The sequence below is a fragment of the Cololabis saira genome, chromosome 16, assembly GCF_033807715.1.
Source record: "Cololabis saira isolate AMF1-May2022 chromosome 16, fColSai1.1, whole genome shotgun sequence".
In the NCBI taxonomy this organism is placed as follows: domain Eukaryota; kingdom Metazoa; phylum Chordata; class Actinopteri; order Beloniformes; family Belonidae; genus Cololabis; species Cololabis saira.
The window spans coordinates 3,264,351-3,282,998 of record NC_084602.1 but is presented as its reverse complement, the minus strand read 5'-3'; the positions used below and the strand labels follow the sequence as shown (position 1 = coordinate 3,282,998).

General features: G+C 41.4%; 1 protein-coding gene across 1 annotated transcript in view; it reads right to left on the bottom strand.

The window, feature by feature from the left end:
- LOC133462825 (potassium voltage-gated channel subfamily H member 5-like) overlaps positions 1–18,648 on the bottom strand; it is a 300,804-nt gene that overhangs the window by 188,923 nt on the left and 93,233 nt on the right. Inside the window, exon 12 of the mRNA XM_061744276.1 lies at positions 11,562–11,954. Within this exon, the coding sequence (XP_061600260.1) occupies positions 11,562–11,954 (393 nt within the window). The remainder of the gene's footprint in view (positions 1–11,561; positions 11,955–18,648) is intronic.

Here is an 18,648-nt window from a genome sequence, read left to right as displayed (position 1 = left end):
AAAGCTAACAATTAAGCATGAAACAGAAACAACAGTCTATATACATGTGGGTATGGTGCAGGCATGGTGTGTGTGTGTGTGTGTGTGTGTGTGTGTGTGTGTGTGTGTGTGTGTGTGTGTGTGTGTGTGTGTGTGTGTGTGTGTGTGTGTGTGTGTGTGTGTGTGTGTGTGTGTGTGTGTGTGTGTGTGTGTGTGCTGTTCTCCATGGATCACCACCTTGCCGCGGTGGAGAACCTTGTGTGTTCCAATGAACCTAAGAGCGATGGCGCTAAATGGCTCTGGTAGGTTCCACCACGGTAAGGTTGAGGAGGAGGTTCCAGACCAAGTGCGATCCAAAGATCTCAGCGGCGGAAATGGCAGAGGATGACACTGTAAGTCACAACGGTACTGAAGGCGGATGAAGGCTGCAACAGAGGGCGGTCTCCAGTTTTCATGGACTCCATGCCATTGGATCAAGGCCCCTCTCTGCCAAGGATCGTGTGGTGGCTGCAGGTGCCTCAGTCTCCCCACGCTAAACGACATGACGTGCAGGAGTCCTCCCGAATGGGAACCCATTAGTTTTACATCCCGGATCAAAGTCCTGAGGCGATCGGGAATTGGTGACGGGGGCAGGACAGTGAAGTCTGGCAGTCCCCAGCCACAACCTGTCACACAGGCGGTGGGTGTCAGATTCAGTCGTTCAGCTCTTGGACTGAGGCAGAAGAGCTTCTCAGCAGCTGCACCCATGACTGAGCAGTCTTATTCAGGATCCACTCTGCTCACCCCAGTAGGGGAGGGGGTTAGAAAAGGTACCCTAAACATAGCCTGCCTCGCAAAACTGTTATACATTGGAGCCTGGAATGTGCAAACCCTCACGGACAACCAAGCCAGTGATCGACCTGAGAGGAGAACTGCCATAATCTCCAGAGAGCTAAGAAAGTTCCAGATCGACATCGCAGCACTCTCTGAGACCCCACTGGCAGATGAAGGGCAGCTGAAGGAGGAAAAGGGCTGATATACTTTCTTTTGGAAAAAGAGAAAAGAAAAACCCCACAAATTAGCCACAAATCCATGGTGTGGATTTTGCTATTAAGAACTGCCTCATCAACCACCTCCATGAACTCCCTGTGGGCATCAACGAACGCCTAATGACTATACGGCTGCTGCTTGCCAGCAGTCAGATGGCCACGGTTATTAATGCATATGCTCCAATGCTTGATGCACAGGATGAAGTAAAGGAGGTCTTCTATGCTGACCTGGACAAAATTATATCCGAAGTCCCCAAGGAGGAAAAGCTAATCCTTCTTGGAGATTTCAATGCCAGGGTGGGACAAAACCAGCACCTACAGAGAGGTACGCTGGGGAGAGAAGGGGTTGGCAACATAAACTCCAACGGCCTACTACTGCTAAACCAAGTGCTCAGAGCACAATCTGGTCATCACCAACACACTCTTCCGTCAAAAAAACAAGGTCAAGACATCATGGATGCATCCTCGTTCCAAGCTGTGGGATTGTCCACTCCAAAGACCACGTGATGTCGTTAACACCAGAGCAATGACCAGTGCAGATTACTCCTGGACTGACCACCGCCTCATTCACTCCATCATGTCTATCTGCTTAATGCGGAAAAGGAGGAAGGAGAAAGGACAGAGTCGGCCAAAGCTTAACATCGAGCTGTTGGCTGACACCACCTACCAACAACAGTTGCAGGATGCTCTTGGCGCAGCATTGCTCCAACAGTACCCAGAGGATACTGAAAAACACTGGAGCACACTTTCCACTGCCATCATGAACTCCTGCAAAAACATCCTCGATCACAAAAAGCGGAGACATAAAGACTGGTTTGATGAGAACGACACAGAGATTCAACAACTCATTGACATCAAGCGGCAAACATCTATCACTTGGCAGAATAACATCCACTGCAAGGTGAAAAGATAAAGCAGCCCATGCCAAAGCAAAGGCAGCTGTCCAAACATGAGTCAGGCAATTGAAGAACCAGTGGTGGACAGAGAAAGCTTTGGAGATCCAGCCGTTTGCCGACTCTAGGGACACAAGAGGATTCTTTGAAGCCAGAAGAGCGGTATATGGCCCGGGCAACCGCTGCCTAACCCCCCATCGCTCTAAAGATAGGCTCTTTCTGCTCAAGGAGGGGGAAGCTATAACAAACAGGTGGAGGGAGCATTATGAGGACCTCCTAAAGAGGGACACCGTTCCTCACATGGGAGCCCGTAGATCAACTCCCTCAACAGCCCATAGTTGAAAGCATGGGAGAACCACCCAGCTTGGATGAATTGCAGGATGCCATTAAGCAGATGAGAAACAACAAGGCGGCTGACCTGACAGTATCCCAGCAGAAGTCCTGAAGAAAGGCGGACCTAATCTACTTAAGCACATCCATGCCCTGCTTCTTAAAATCTGGTAAGAAGCGGAAATCCCTGCCCACCTCAGGGATGCCTTAATCATCTCCATCTACAAGAAGGGAGACCAGGCTGACTGCGGAAATTACTGTGGTATTTCTCTCCTGTCCACCATAGGGAAAGCCCTTGCCAGGGTGTTGGCTAACAGACTCACCCCCCTGTCAGAAAGCATCCTTTCTGAGTCTCAGAGTGGGTTTCGCCCAAACTGAGGCACCACAGACCTGATTTTCACAATTCGCCAACTGCAAGAAAAATCTCTCATTATACATAGACCTTCTATGATCTAGATCATAGACCTCACCAAAGCCTTCGACTCAGTAAACCATCAGGCCCTCTGGCTGATTCTAGCAAGGATTGGCTGTCCAGACAAATACCTCCAAGTACTGAGACTGCTGCAGGACAATATGTCACCCACGGGACTCAGTGGCAGTGGAGACGAAACTGAACCCTTCTGGATCGACACGGGAGTCAAACAGGGATGTGTCATCGCTCCAACACTATTCTCCATCTTCATAAGTGCTATTCTCCATCTTACAAGCACACATCTTCCCCAAGGAGTTAGTATCATGTACAGGACCGACGGCCAAATCCTTAACATCAACCGTTTCAGGGCAAAATGCAAAATCACAACCGTATCAATCATGGAGCTACAGTATGCAGATGATAGCGCCATTGTAGCCCTCTCAGAAGAGCACCTACAGTGTACCTTATCAGCCTTTGCAAACGCATACAAGCAGCTTGGTCTAGCCATCAACATAAAAAAGACTCAAATACTGCACCAACTACCACCAAACAGGCGTACGCCTGTCCTACCCTCAAACATCTCCATTGATAACATCCAAATAGAAAATGTGGATCACTTTCCCTACCTTGGTAGCCGCCTATCATCTAAAGCCATCATTGATGATGAAATGCACCATTGCCTCAGCTGTTCCAGCGGGGCATTCTCAAGCTTAAGGAGAACTCTTCTCTTCGAGAACGTGACCTCCAAGCCAAGACCAAAATTCTGGTTTATAAAGCTGTGGTGCTCCCCACCCTTCTGTATGATTCGGAAGCCTGGACCACCTACAGCAGGCACCTACTGTAAAGGCGCTTGAGACGTACCACCAGAGGTGCCTTCGGAAAATCCTCAAGATTGGGTGGGAGGATCTGAGATGAGTAGAGCTGAGTAGGTGCTAGTGGAAAAGTGCCATTAAAGTCCTCCCACAAAACTGAAAATTAGGCAGGAATAAATCCTGTTGTGCTTGTTCTTGTACCTCCTTAAGGACTCAGGGACCTCAGAAAACCTGTGTAATGATGATCACATAAGGCAATAGCCTACTTGTACTGTCTTGAATATCCACTTTTTCTCTTTTGTATTTATTTAATTTAATTTTGTTTATTTTATTTATTTATTCATTTATTTTTATCTTGCATATTTTCATTCTTGTAACCTTTTCAGTGTAACAATCGTGCTTTTTGAGTTTATTCTCATGATTTAATTTATCTCTTTGCACTGGCAGCGTGGAGGGGACTGGTGGGGGGAAAGAAAATATGAAAAATGATGTATGTTGAATATCTGTCACTAATGATCATTTTCTGGAATAAAAACATATATATAAAAAAAGAATTGAATACAGTCTACAGATGGCTGCCTTTCCTGTGGCACGAATGCAACTGTCAAGAGAGCTTAGCTGCAGAGTGCCAGTACCACCCATAACCCAGATCCCGCTCCAAACTCCGCGCTGGCTTGTGTAACGACACTTGCCTTTAGCCAGCTAACTGCTTCCTCATAGGCAGCTGAATTTCCTGAATGTTCAGAGCTAGATCATGCTCTAGAGCTCTCTCTCAGAAATCGCCAGAAGAAGGCATGGCACACAAGTATTTAAATATCTTTCCCCGTCCAATTTCACAACTATTCAATAGCCAACCACAAAGAAACCACAAGCTCAGAGCCAGGAATACCACTAGTCCTCTGGACTCTGGTCCAAAATTGTGCTGGGACAGATGCAATAACCTGATACTTCAAGTGTGCGAAACGGGATTATCGTGACCAACCAAAACTTTATGAACATCAATCTTAAATCACTTTTGAGTTGAGAACTCACAAAGAATGAGCTAGGATTGTTTCATGCAGGAGCTTGAGAGACCCTGGACTAATATGAAAAAAACTAATGTTAATTAATGTTTTAAAAACCAGCAGTCAGTTTTGGTATACATTTTGGTATCCGGCGGGACCACCGCCGGAGCAGGAACAGAAGCTGATGCATCCGGGACCACTGCCAGGACAGGCTGCGGCTGGCGCCGCCGTCGTTTCTCCTGGAGCTGGAGACTCTGGGCCCATCTCGAGCCAGGCGTGTTCCCCAGACGGGGGAGAAGAGTTTGGGGTGCATCCGGGGTGTTCTTTCCAGGTGGGTCCATGCTTGCTGGCCCGTTCTATTGGGCTGGAGGGTGTGCTAGGTCCACGACTGGCCAGATCGTACTGTTACGGGGTGAGGTTTTGGACCCAAATGCAGCACACAGAGCACACGGTGGTAGTTTATCTGGTTTGCTTTATTACCCTCAACAGGGACGAAGAGCAGGCAGGAATGCAAGACAAGGATCAGGCAGCAATTGGTGTCAAGTTCGGAAGACAAGGTCGGGCAACGGAGAGCAGGAGACAAGGCAGGATCCAGGAACAGGCAGGGTCGGCAACGGGAGGTCGAGACAGGGAATGCTGGAAGGTCTTGCATCTAAAAACAGAGTGACGATCTGGCAGTGAGAGTTTTTTGTATTTTTTCAATAATGTTTTGTTTCTTCGTTTTTTTCATTTATGAACACTTTTAATGTGCAACTCTGCATTTGGGTCCATATTAGGGCTGGGCGATATGGACCAAAAGTCATATCTGGATATTTTCTAGCTGAATGGCGATACTGGATATATATCGATATTTTTTCTGTGCCATAATTGGGGTTTCCCCCAAAGCATTATAGCATAGCATCTCTGTTAGCTTATTTTTTTCTGAGGCAAACCCTTAAAAAAAAAGTCAGTTTTAATACAAAGCCTCGTGCCAAATGTCACACCAAATGCCAAATGTCACTTATTAACAGGTCTGCACAATATCAAAATGTATAAAACGAATGAAATAAAAATAAACTGCCTGCATATATAGAATAAAAATGCTTCTTGAATAAATAAAAAAAATATCCTTTTCCTGCATAACAATTAAATTAAAATACACTGTGCAATTAATACAATGTAGACAGTAACAGGCACACTTTTCCACTGAGGTTGACAGTTGTGCAAATAACAAAACATTTGTGCAAATCTCAAATAAAACATTCAAGTCCATTTGTCACAAAATAAGCTATATCAAAATCATTATTTTTATTTTTTTTTTCCGATATAAACGATATTGTCTCGTACCATATCGCGTTTGAAAATATATCGATATATATTAAAATCTTGATATATCGCCCAGCCCTAGTCCATATCTCACTTGTCACCCAGAAAAGTGTTGGAAAACTTAAAGGTTGTTGGTTTTCTTAGCAAAAGCCGTATCTGTTTCTTCTCATACTAAAGCATTACATTACACTATTAAAATCAATCATGCGTACCGTAATTTCCACACCCAAATAAAAGTCACCAGACATCCAGACTTGATCTAAGGCACATTTTTACACAGGCCTTCAAACCTTGTAAGGAATGACTGGGCATGAACACAATCCTTGTGTGTGTTCACAACGATGTGCACGCACAGACACAAATTGTGTTTTTACAACAACACACACTCACATTAATTCATGAAAAAAAATAGATGCCAAAACAAAAAACAAGAAGTGCATCTGAACACTGGGAGATAACGTATTACTTTTTCTCTTTAATTACACTTTCAATTGATTGCTCTTTCTACTCAGGCTGAAGCTCAATTAATTTCATGGGAAATCAAGTGGAAAATCACCTTTAATAGACTCCAAGCCATACTGACATGACTCCAAGATATTTGATGGGTGTAAATAGCCATGAAATATTCTCTGAGCAAGCCTTTTCTCCTCATCGGACATCATCCATGAGTCAAAGTCAGATTCAGGATCAAAAACCTCACAGGTTTAGAGGCAAATACTTGCAGAATGGTGGAGGTCTCCTTTGGTCTAAATCCAAAATGCTTTTGATCTGTTAGTCTGTCTCACAGTTAAGGAAAAAAACAGTCTAAAGCCCTGTGCGGGACTGTTTTCTTCATCCCACCCCCGCTGAATTTCTGACCATTACCGCCCACATCAGCAACGTTTGTGTTCCACTCCCGCCCGCTCCCGCAAAACTCTGAGAATTCATGCCGCACAATAATAGAGATGCATTGATTTAGTGTCTTCTCCCATCTTGCAAGAGAAATGTCCTACAAAAATCTATCTGATTTAATGTTAACATGATAATTGTGGAGCTTGATGGATGATTGACAGTTCATAGGTCACCTGACCCAAAGTTAGATGCAAATCCATCATTGTCATCATCGCACGCTTTTTTGCCTTTCGCGCAGCATCAAATATGTGATTGAGGTTAGAGCAACGAGAGTAGGCTGTGAGTGGCTCAAATAACACTAATAACATGAAATAAACAAAGTTACTGAATGAAACAAATGAATTTAACAAATGAATCACGTGGCCATTACATTGCTGTGGAGGGAGAGAATGCTGCTGACCGACTGAGGTTCCAATCCCTGCGTCTCTTCCAAGATGCTCCACAGACACTAAACACAGTTTATCAAAATATCTGACTTGCTTTGTCTTTGTTTTGTAAAGACCTTGTTTGAGGTTTATTTTCCACGTCATTGATTTCCACCTTGTCACTAGACTACATCCAGATGTTTTTTTTTTTTTTGTCCGCCCTCTCCCGCCCGCAGGAGAGTTCAAACCACCCGCTCCCGCGAGATTTGTTTTGGGTCCCGCGGGCCCGGCGGGACCCGGCGAGACCCGATCCCAACGCAGCCCTCTACAACAGTCATTTCACAACCTGAAGAAGCTCCTTTTAGTCGCAACATGACAGCAGCACCAGAGGTGGTTTGTTCATGAGGGAAATCGTGTGATTGAGTGATCAGGCGATGCACCACCACTGGGACCCTATTCATTGAAATGCTAGTTACAGCTGTGTGTCCAATCAGCATAAAGTCATACTACCAGTGGCCCCGACCCTTTTGGGGCAACTTCAACCAGGTTCAAAATCGTACAAGATCTCCCCCATAGATGTTGATGTATCAGTTTGTTTTAGTTTTTTTTTACCTCTCAGGCAGATCAATGGATTCTCCATTGGTTCCAGGAGAGGCGTGTAACTGGTGGAAGGGGAAGTTAGCGATAGAGGGAGATGACACGGAGAGAGGAGTGAGCCGGAGACAAGAAGAAAGACGGAGAGACAAGTGAGCAGAAGACAGGCAGAGGACAGGGAGAGACGAGTGAGTGCTAGACAGAGACACAAGTAATGGCGCTCTCTAAAGGCTGATTTATGGTTCTGCGTTACACCAACGCAGAGCCTACGGCGTAGGGTACGCGGCAACGTGCACCATACGCCGTAGGCACGGCGTTGATTTAACGCGGAACCATAATTCAGGCTTATGAAGAGAAAAGTGGACAGTGAAAATAAAGCTTTCAACCCGGAATGGACAGATTGATCCTTGTTCAGTCTTCCCCCTGGGACACAAAACCAGTGTCTCATACGTTCAGAGATGGTGGCGCTCATTAAAAATGTTAATGTGAAACGGCACTGAGACAAAACACAAAGTTTTTCATCAAACATATCCACTCAAGTCTGAACTGAAGTCACAGAAAATAAGCTGAGCATCTTAAAACATCCTGCCCATGTTCGGGTCCACATACAGCTGTGAAGCAGCTTTCTCCACAATGAACAGAATTAAAACTAAATATCGTTCCAGGTTCATCAATGAGCACCTTCTCATGTGCATGAGAACCTGACACCATCCAGCCCAGATTTAAGTTCTGGCAGGAGAAATTAGAGCTCAGTTCTCTCACTGAACAACAGAAAGTGGGGGCATAAGATTATAAGAGGGGAAGAAAGAGAAACTGCAAAACTGTTTGATTGTTAAGATGAGTTTATATTCATTTATTATAAAAATGTGTTGAGACAGTTAACAAAGAAAAAGGGAAATTCAAACTGCTGTTAGATTTTATTTTATTTTTCAAATGCTATTTCATTTCTCTATTTTATTTTTTTATTGCAGTCCTTTAAGAGAAGAGAAAGAGAAAAAAATGTCTAATTCAAGTTACACATGTATACTTCAATGTTAACTTATGTATACTGAAATGTACTTTGTTTAATTTAACAGCCAATGCAGATGTTGATACAGCTATGAGTCTACTTGAATATATATATATATATATATATATATATATATATATATATATATATATATATATATATATATATATATATATATATATATATATATATATATACATATGTATTATGATGTTCTATTATGATGTTCCGCTTGAGTACATTTTCTGTAACTGGACCTCTTAAAGTTTTAGTTGAATACTTCTGCTCTAGCCGGTGACTAGAAAGATGAACTTCTCTGTTCTATCAATAGAACTGGCAGTGCAGCTCCTGTGATTGACAGTTGGAGCTCACATAAAGTTTTTAATGTTATACTGTAAATGTACTAGAGCAGACTTCTAATAGCAGACTTACAACCTATCCTCTTCTCTTCAAATGATCTTTTCCTTTCAAGCCAATCTTCTTCCGTTCAGCTCGTCTTTCTGTCTTCAGCTGATTTTCTTCTCTTCAACTGATCTTCCTGCCGTGAGGTTTTTCCTCCTCTCTTCATCTTGTTTTCAACTGATCTTCTTCTCTTTAGCTTTTATTCTCCTCTTCAGCTGATAGTCCTGTTTTAAAGTCAACTCGTTTTCTTCAGCTCATCTCCATGGCTCCAGCTGGTCTTCACTTCACGCTGATCTAACTCTTTTCATGTCATCTTCTTCAACTCGTCTTCCTGTCTTAAGTGTCTTCTCCTGTCTCCAACTCTTATCTTCTTCCATATCAGTTCTGCTTTTTTTCAGCAATATTAGCTGTCATTTTTTATTTTTTTTTTTATTTTTTTATTCATATGCACAATGATAAAACAGTAACTTCATTTCAATTAGAATAGCCTATTGATTTAGCCTAGATAAGAGATTCCCCACCAAGCTGGTCCTAAACATTTTTAAGGATGATGCAAACTTAAGAGACCGATCTAAAGAGTTCCAGAGTTGAGGGCTATGACATTTGATAAAGGATTTGTGACTGGAGGTAAAAGACAAAGATGGAAATGAAAGTTATTCCCACCTCTAACTGAATAAGAGTGAATATCTGGTGATAACAGAGAGAAATTATGAAAAGTGCCTGGAATGTCTTGTTGGAATGAATGAACTTAAACATAAACAGGCATGTTTGAAACATATTAATAGAAAAAATTGATAATAATTTAAATTAGCTAAATAAGGGTGCAGAAGGTGCTTGATGAGTAGAATATGAAATCATTCTCCAAAATCTTTTCTAAATTAAAAATAATTGATTAAGGTACGAAGAATAAGAAGCGCCCTAAACAATGTTGCAATATGTCATTCAGCTTTCTGTCAGCCCCACAACATTCAACCCTGCATTTTCACAGAAAATGCAGCCAATTATAGTAATGAACAGAGCTGGTAGAGTAGCCAAAAGTGGTACTGTTACTTCAGAATAATATGACTCAAGTAGAAGTAAAAAGTAGTCATCCAAATAATTACTTGAGTAAAAGTAAAAAAGTACTTGGTGAAAAAACTACTCAAGTACCGAGTAACTGAGTAACACAACCATTCAAACAGACAAAAGTACAAAATAATATTATAATAATCATCTTCAGGCAAATTAAATCAATAAAATAATAAAATAAATTAAAATTAATAAAAAAAAAATTAAAATAATCTTAAAGTAAATTCAAGTACAAAATAAATAAAATAATAACAGAATAAAAAACTAAATTAAGCACAAGTAGTACACAATTTCCAGCCTTTGTACTTTTCTTTTTTAACCAGCAGAACTAGAACAAACATGAACTCATAGAAACTCTGTGTGTGTTTGAGTCTGTGTAAATGTGACAAAACATGCAAAAACTAACATTTTTCCCAAAGAATCACCCAGTGATGTCATGAGATTGACACGTACGCGGATAAAAGGGATAAAAGAAAAGTAACAGCTCAACGTAGCCTAATGTAGCGGAGTAAGAGGAACAGTTTCTCCTTCACAAATCTACTCAAGTAAAAGTAAAAAGTATAGTGATTCAAAACTACTCCTAAAAGTACAACATTTCCCAAAACTTACTCAAGTAAATGTAACAGAGTAAATGTAACTCGTTACTACCACCTCTGGTAATGAATATACCGGAGAAGCTCCTCTTTGCACAACTGCTTTCAGGCCACGTTTACAAAAACGGATATTTTCCCCTCTACGTTTTCAAAAATATCCTCGTTTACACGGACCCGCATGAAAACGCTGTTAACGTCATGCCAGCCAATCAGAATCCTGGAAAAAACATCAACAAATGACACGTTTAACTTCCAGTTAAGGCTGGTTTATGGTTCCGCGTTACACCAACGCAGAACCTACGGTGTAGGGTACGCGGCGACGCACACCGTACGGCGCGCATCGCCGCGTACTCTACACCGTAGGCTCTGCGTTGATTTAACGCCGGACCATAATTCAGGCTTTACTTCCAAGACGGAATGAGAGTTTTTCGTTTGGAGTGACAGAGAAGTGGAGTTACTTTTAAGTGTGACTTTAGAATATAAAACAGGTAAAATACAAAAAAATATTGACGGTGGCCAAACAAATTATAAACACAGGTCGCACTCATGACGCTGGTGACGTTTCTGGTGCATAATATGACGTTCTGAAGCTTAAATCTCCGTTTTCCTCCGTTTTCCTCAGTTTTCCTCTGTTTTCCTCCGTTTAGACGCAAACGTGAAAACGGAGTTTTTGAAAATCTCCACTTTGGCCGGAGTTTTCAGAAATGATCGTTTTTGGGGGCTTTGAGCTTCGTTTTCGTGTAAACAAACGGCCAAAACGCATGAAAACACCTTTGTTTTTGCTCCGTGTAAACGAGGCCTCAGACCTGTCCCAGGTGAATTATCCACTCCACAGGAACACAACAACCACAACAACAACAACATAAACAGCCTTACCTCGTCAACGTTCTCGAAGGCGTTGATGATGTCGTAGGGCAGGCAGGACAGCAGGTCGATGACGAACCAGGTCTTCAGGTAGTTCATGCGGATGAGTTTGGGGTCGGAGATCACCTCTCCCCCGGGACCCACGAAGGTGGTGTGGAAGTTGAGGACGATGTCCACCAGGAAGATGACGTCCACCACGCTGTCCAGCACCAGCCACACCAGGTTGTTCTGCTTGGTCTTGAAGGAGACGTTGTAGGGAACCATGATGGCCGTGTAGAAGGTGAGGATGAGGATGACCCAGTCCCAGGTGGTCTTGAAGGTGCAGTAGTGAAGGATGATGTGAGGCGGCGTCTTCGGGGCTTCCTGCTTGTACTGCGGGAGGATATCTGAGTTGAGCTGCAAAACCTGGAAACGGGAAGGAAGAAAGAGGAAACACGTCATCAGAGGTGGTAGTAAAGAGTTACATTTACTCCATTACATTTACTTGAATTCAATTCAATTTTCAATTAAATTTTATTTATATAGCGTCTAATACAACAGATGTTGTCTCTAGACGCTTTCCAGAGACCCAGAACATGAACATGAACATAAACATAAACATAAACCCCCGAGCAATTATTATATAAACAATGGCAGGTAAAAACTCCCCAAGTAAGAGAAAAACCTTAAGCCAAACAGTGGCAAGAAAAACTCCCCTTTAGGGGGGGAAGAAACCTTGAGCAGGACCAGGTTCATAAGGGGGTACCCTCCTGCCGAAGGCCAGACTGGGGGTCGGGACGTCAACAGCACAGCAGGCAGGTGGAAGCAGCAACGGGATGACCAGAGGGGGGGTGAGGGGGGCGCAGGCAGGTGGGGGCAGCAACAGCAGACATCCACGTAGGCAGGTACTTACTTGAGTAAGTTTTGGGAAATGTTGTACTTTTAGGAGTAGTTTTGAATCACTATACTTTTTACTTTTACTTGAGTAGATTTGTGAAGGAGAAACTGTTCCTCTTACTCCGCTACATTAGGCTACGTTGAGCTGTTACTTTTCTTTTATCCCTTTTATCCGCGTACGCGTCAATCTCATGACATCACTGGGTGATTCTTTGGGAAAAATGTTTGTTTTTGCATGTTTTGTCACATTTACACAGACTCAAACACACACAGAGTTTCTATGAGTTCATGTTTGTTCTAGTTCTGCCTGGTTAAAAAAGAAAAGTACAAAGGCTTGACATTTTGTGCTACTTGTGCTTAATTTATTTTTTTATTCTGTTATTATTTTATTTATTTTATTATTTATTAAAGTATTTGAATTTACTTTAAGATTATTTTAATTCAAGCTATTTTTTATTAATTTTAATTATCTTATTTTATTGATTTAATTTGCCTGAAGATGATTATTTTGTACTTTTGTCTGTTTGAATATTTGTGTTAAAAAATAAATCAGACGTTACTCAACAGTTACTCAGTACTTGAGTAGATTTTTCACCAAGTACTTTTTTACTTTTACTCAAGTAATTATTTGGATGACTACTTTTTACTTCTACTTGAGTCATATTATTCTGAAGTAACAGTACTTTTACTTGAGTACAATGTTTGGCTCCTCTACCAACTCTGCACATCATACGTCTTTTCTCCTCTCACCAAGGGGAGTCAGATTCTTCAAGCAAGACTTTACGTGGAACTTTTGTAACTCAGCATTTTTTAAGCGGCAACCTTTGGTTGAGTAGCTGAAATTCTGAAATTCTTCTTTCACCAAAGCAACTCAGCAAATTCAGATCAAACATGTGACGTACTTCATTGTCAGTATCTCGTTCATAAAATGTGAGATAGAGTGATCACTATAAGGATAATGTCCTGCCTATAGACCAATAACAATAATTGCTAAGCTCTTATCTTAAAATGTAATTTGAGTATCTTTTTTTTATTAAATATATCCATTTATATTTATGTATATATATTTATTTATGTATATATGTATATATATATATATATATATATATATATATATATATATATATATATATATATATATATATATATATATATATATATATATATATACTGTAAGTATACAATATAGATGATTACAAGTACACTTATTCAGTTTCTATTTTACTGTATTTTTTTATTTTTCATACTTATAATTTATCTCTATTGTTTATTTAGTTCATGTTGCCCTGAACATGTATCTGACTTTGAGCTGCTGTAAAACCCAAATTTCCCCTCTGGGGTGTTCGAATAAGAGTTAAATATTTGTGCTATTATTCTCTCAAATCTACATGCTGTGTTTTGAGGGAATAAAGGGAGAGGGAACTGAGCTACCCCTCTTTGCAGAACAGGAGTCACATCAAATCCATTTCCAACTTTTTTCTCGACATTTCGACTTTTTTCTTGAGATTGTACTTCAACATTAATCTCGACATTTCGACTTTTTTCTCAAAATTTCGACTTTTTTCTCGACATTTTGACTTTTTTCTCGACATTTCGCCTTTCAACATTTGCCTTCATTCTAAGGCTTATACAAGACTTTTCATTTTTTGCGGCTCCAGGAATATTTGTTTTTTGTGTTTTTGGTCCAATATGGCTCTTTCAACATGTTGGGTTGCAGACCCCTGATCTAGATGTACCACTAACACATTTGAAATTGCTTTGCATAAACATCTAGTTACCATTAGTTGGAACTCATTAAATATGCCCTAAAGCAGGGGTGGGCAGTCCTGGTCCTCGAGGGCCGGTGTCCCTGCAGGTTTTAGATGTTTCCCTGCTTCATTGCACCATGATACAAGTACCTGTGTCATTAACAGAATTATGCAGCCCTGGATGACAAGCTGATGACGATGATTAATTAGAATCAGGTGTGTTAAAGCCGGGAAACATCTAAAACATGCAGGACACCGGCCCTCGAGGACCAGGATTGGTGATCCCTGCCCTAAAGTGTTGAGGAGCCAATCAATCAGTCTCTCCTTGTAGAGGGAGGCTCTGGGCGGGTTAACGCCATGAGAACAGAGCAGTGGTGTTATCTGGGATTGAATTGGCTTTGGCTTTAACATTTGAAGACTTGGACTCAGCATTTTCTTTGGAAATTGAGCAGCAAACAGCACTCGACCCGTTCCTTTGCCAGGAAGACATTTTTCCTGTTTTGCCAACATGGCAACATGGCCAATGTTGAATTGGCCGGTTAGCTCCCCTGGCCACTGGCCAAGCTAAATGCATGGGACTGGCGGTGGTCGTCTGCTCGTTATTGGCCCTGATTGAGGACCGATTGAAAGTGAGTGATGAGTCTGGACTTCCAGCCCTTCACCTTGGCATCAACAACAAGAGGGAGAGTCAAACTCTCCGCTGATAGTCAGCAGTCCTGAATCCTGGCTTTTGCAAAGGAAATGTTGGGCACCAAGGTTTTCTGTGACAGCCTCTAAAGGAAAGTGATGGACGAGGTCCATCTCATTTACAAATGGTCAATGAAGCCTTTTAAGACGTAATCTGAACAGTATGAACATCCAGTACTGGAATTGAGGGGGGATGAGGGGGGATGGCATCCCCCCTGAAATAAAAACGGTCAAAATCAGTAGAAAAATCTGCCAGTGGAACAAGATTTTTTGCTTGTCCCACTGGCAGATTTTCCTACTTATTTCAAGTGAAAATTTACTTGAAACAGGTGAAAATTGTCAAATAAGTTATTTTTCTGGTGATGACTCTAAATGTTGAAATAGCAGTAAAACCACATTCATTGATGAAATGACATAAGGGATGGAAAGGAGGGATGGCAGTTTTACAGGGGGGATGATTTGGACCGTTTTTATTTCAGGGGGGGATGATTTGGACCGTTTTTATTTCATGGGGGATGCCATCCCCCCTCATCCCCCTCAACTCCAGGACTGGTCAGGAACACGGCCTACTTTCCAGACTTCTCCAACGAGGATCCAGGGTGGAGAGCAACTGCAGCCACACAGCCAGCTCTTCATAAAGTGGGATGTTGCAAAGGTCAACCCCCACGCTCTTAATCACATTTCCTCTACGCAAGCATTTTCCCGTGAAAACCCATCTGGCGGTCGTGATATCAGTAAATTGTTCTGGCTAAAACTTTACAGCCACATTACCCCGATATCAGAACTGCCCATTACACAGCGCAGTCATCAAGTCATTAAGTCCAGTCCGGTCAATATCCTCTGCTGCGGGCTGATGTGTGAGCCAGACTAGATTTACATAGTTTTATAGAACTAAAGACATTTTAAAGCATGGAAATACACCACTACAAAAATGTAACAGCCGCCTGTTTTGTTTAGTTTTGTTTTTGTTTAGTTTTGCCTTCTTTCCTCCTGCTCTCTCCTTCCTTCTCCCTTCCTCTTTTCTCCTTTCCTTCCTTCCTTCCTTCCTTCCTTCCTTCCTTCCTTCCTTCCTTCCTTCCTTCCTTCCTTCCTTCCTTCTTTTTTCCCCTTCCTTCCTTCTTTCCTTCTTTTTTCCATTCCTTCCTTCTTTCCTCCATTCTTCCCTTCCTAACTTCTTTTCTCCGTTCCTCACTTCTTTACTCCCTTCCTTCCTTCCTTCCTTCCTTCCTTCCTTCCTTCCTTCCTTCCTTCCTTCCTTCCTTCCTTCCTTCCTTCCTTCCTTCCTTCCTTCCTTCCTTCCTTCCTTCTTTCCTTCCTTCCTTCCTTCCTTCCTTCCTTCCTTCCTTCCTTCCTTCCTTCCTTCCTTCCTTATTTTCTCCCTTCCTTATTTCCTTCCTTCCTTCTTTTCTCCCTTCCTTCTTTCTTTCCTTCTTTTCATTCTTCCTTCCTTCCTTCCTTCTTCTCTCCCTTCCTTTACTCCCATCCTCCTTCCTTATTTTCTCCCTTCCTTATTTTCCTTCCTTCCTTCCTTCCTTCCTTCCTTTCCTTCCTTCCTTCCTTCCTTCCTTCCTTCCTTCCTTCCTTCCTTCTTTTTCATTAATTCTTTCTTCCTTCCTTCCTTCCTTCTTTTTTTCCCCTTCATTCCTTCTTTCCTCCATTCTTCCCTTCCTTCCTTCTTTTCTCCCTTCCTCCCTTCTTTACTCCCTTCCTTCCTTCTTTCCTTCTTTTCTCCCTTCCTTCATTCTTTCCTCCATTCTTTCCTTCCTTCCTTCCTTCTTTTTCTCCTTTCCTTCCTTCTTTCCTTCCTCCTTCCTTGACCCAAAGACAGCACAAGGGTTAAAAGATTTTTACTTTTTGTCTATCCTTATGTTTATGTGCCCAGTTAATTATTTCATCCAGACTATGTCTATTTTATTGTATTGTTTATCTAGTCTTGTTTTGTGTTATCGTTATTTGTTCTTTAAAAGTATGTACATTTAAATGATCTGGTGCATACAACCATGGTCCATTGCTGTCACCAATGTGCCCTGGCATATGGAAGTGCCCTTGTTACTTTTGCATCAATAAAAAAACATGAAACAAAAAGACTTCAATTTGCTGTCACTGCCTTTAATCAAAGATGAGTCAGAATTGACTGAAGTTTAAAAAGTGCAGGCTGAAGGAAGCTGGGATCTGTCAACGAGTGTATGTGACTTTAAGTGTACAGTAAGCTTTATGTAACTCAATCCTAAAAAAAGATTTGAATGTGGTGGTCAGTGTTTTATACAAGAGTACAGGTTATTTACAGCCTGTACAGACTCACACGCAGAAACTCAAGGGAAGCCGCAGAAACTCAGATGTTGAATTCACATTGTTCATAAAGAGTTCATATATAATGCATAGATGAATAAATCCTATTGTTTTTCAGCTGGAATTTAAGTACGGTCAGTTCTGACAAGTTCAAAACACAAGTTACGAGTTTAAAGAAGAGGGAATGGTGATTATTTGAACCTTGTGACTTCCCATTTGAATACTTACAGTATAGCATCAACTGATGAGGAGGATTTTTTTAAATGATTCTGTTGAACCACAATTCAAAAGCAACGTCTGATTTTCATTTGTCAGTGGTTAGTAAATTATTATTTACTATTATTGTCATTTTCAAATTATTTCAGTGATCATTAAAACCTGAAAGTCCAGGGGTCAAGGGTTACCGTCTTAAAGGCGAGCAACGATTAGATAACGTTGTCAACAGATATCGAAGATTAAAAACAGTCACCAACCAATTTAATTGTGGACAAGAACATTTCAACAGTGAGGCGTGAACTTCCTTCCTATATACTATACATATCCTATATTCCTATATACTCTGCTGAAAGTTACAATTAATCGCAATTTGATCGCATCTCAATTTTAGGACCTGAGAACAATGAGATTTCCCTTTTTTTTGTTTGTTTCAAATGGATTTTTGTATACGAGTGAATGATTGACTAGTGAAAAACATATGTTCAATTTATGAAAACAGTTGATTTTTATCAAGCTGGTGCTTCACCAAGAACAAATCAGTGCAAATAAAGTGCAGTAAATTAAATATATGCAGTATGCACATTGAATGAGACAGGTAGCCTATAGTCAAGGACCTTCTGTAAAACACTTAAATATAACAAAATACTTTCAACTGTTTCAAGTTCATTCCAGAACATGGAAACACATTAGAAAAACAGAGCACGCTTCCATCCATCCGTTTTTTAAAACAAAATTTTCCCATCCACGGGACCAACGAGACCCTTTTCGTCTGCGACTTCAATCATCTTTAACGTGTGTGGTAACAACTTAGCTTGTGTTATGACGACGGGCCGCACTTTGCTGTAACACTAATGCACGTTGTTTGCAGAAACCTTGAGAGAGAGAGTTGTAAAACGCTGTGATCTCGCTGCGGAGCTTACAATGGGAGTTCCACGTAAGTGTCATAACTCTCTCGGTGCGTCCCAAATGCCAAACTAAAAAGTATAAACTAAAAAGTATACTTAAGTTCGGCACACTTTTGAGTAAATATCAGTAAATATCATTAGGGGGGAAGTATGCAGCCTCTCTCTCAAAGGGTCTGGTTGGTTGGTGCGACGTCCGTTTGAAAGTCGTCCCGTGAGAAAACTTTCCAAGGGGAAAAAACTAATGCGATTAAAATGCGCTATCTTTTCTAGCGCGTTTTTTTTCTGTAATTAATTAATCGAAATTAACGCACTAAAGTCCCAGCCTTAGTTTTTACCGCTCCTGTGCGGAAACATGTGTGAGTGCTGGTGCGTGCTCTC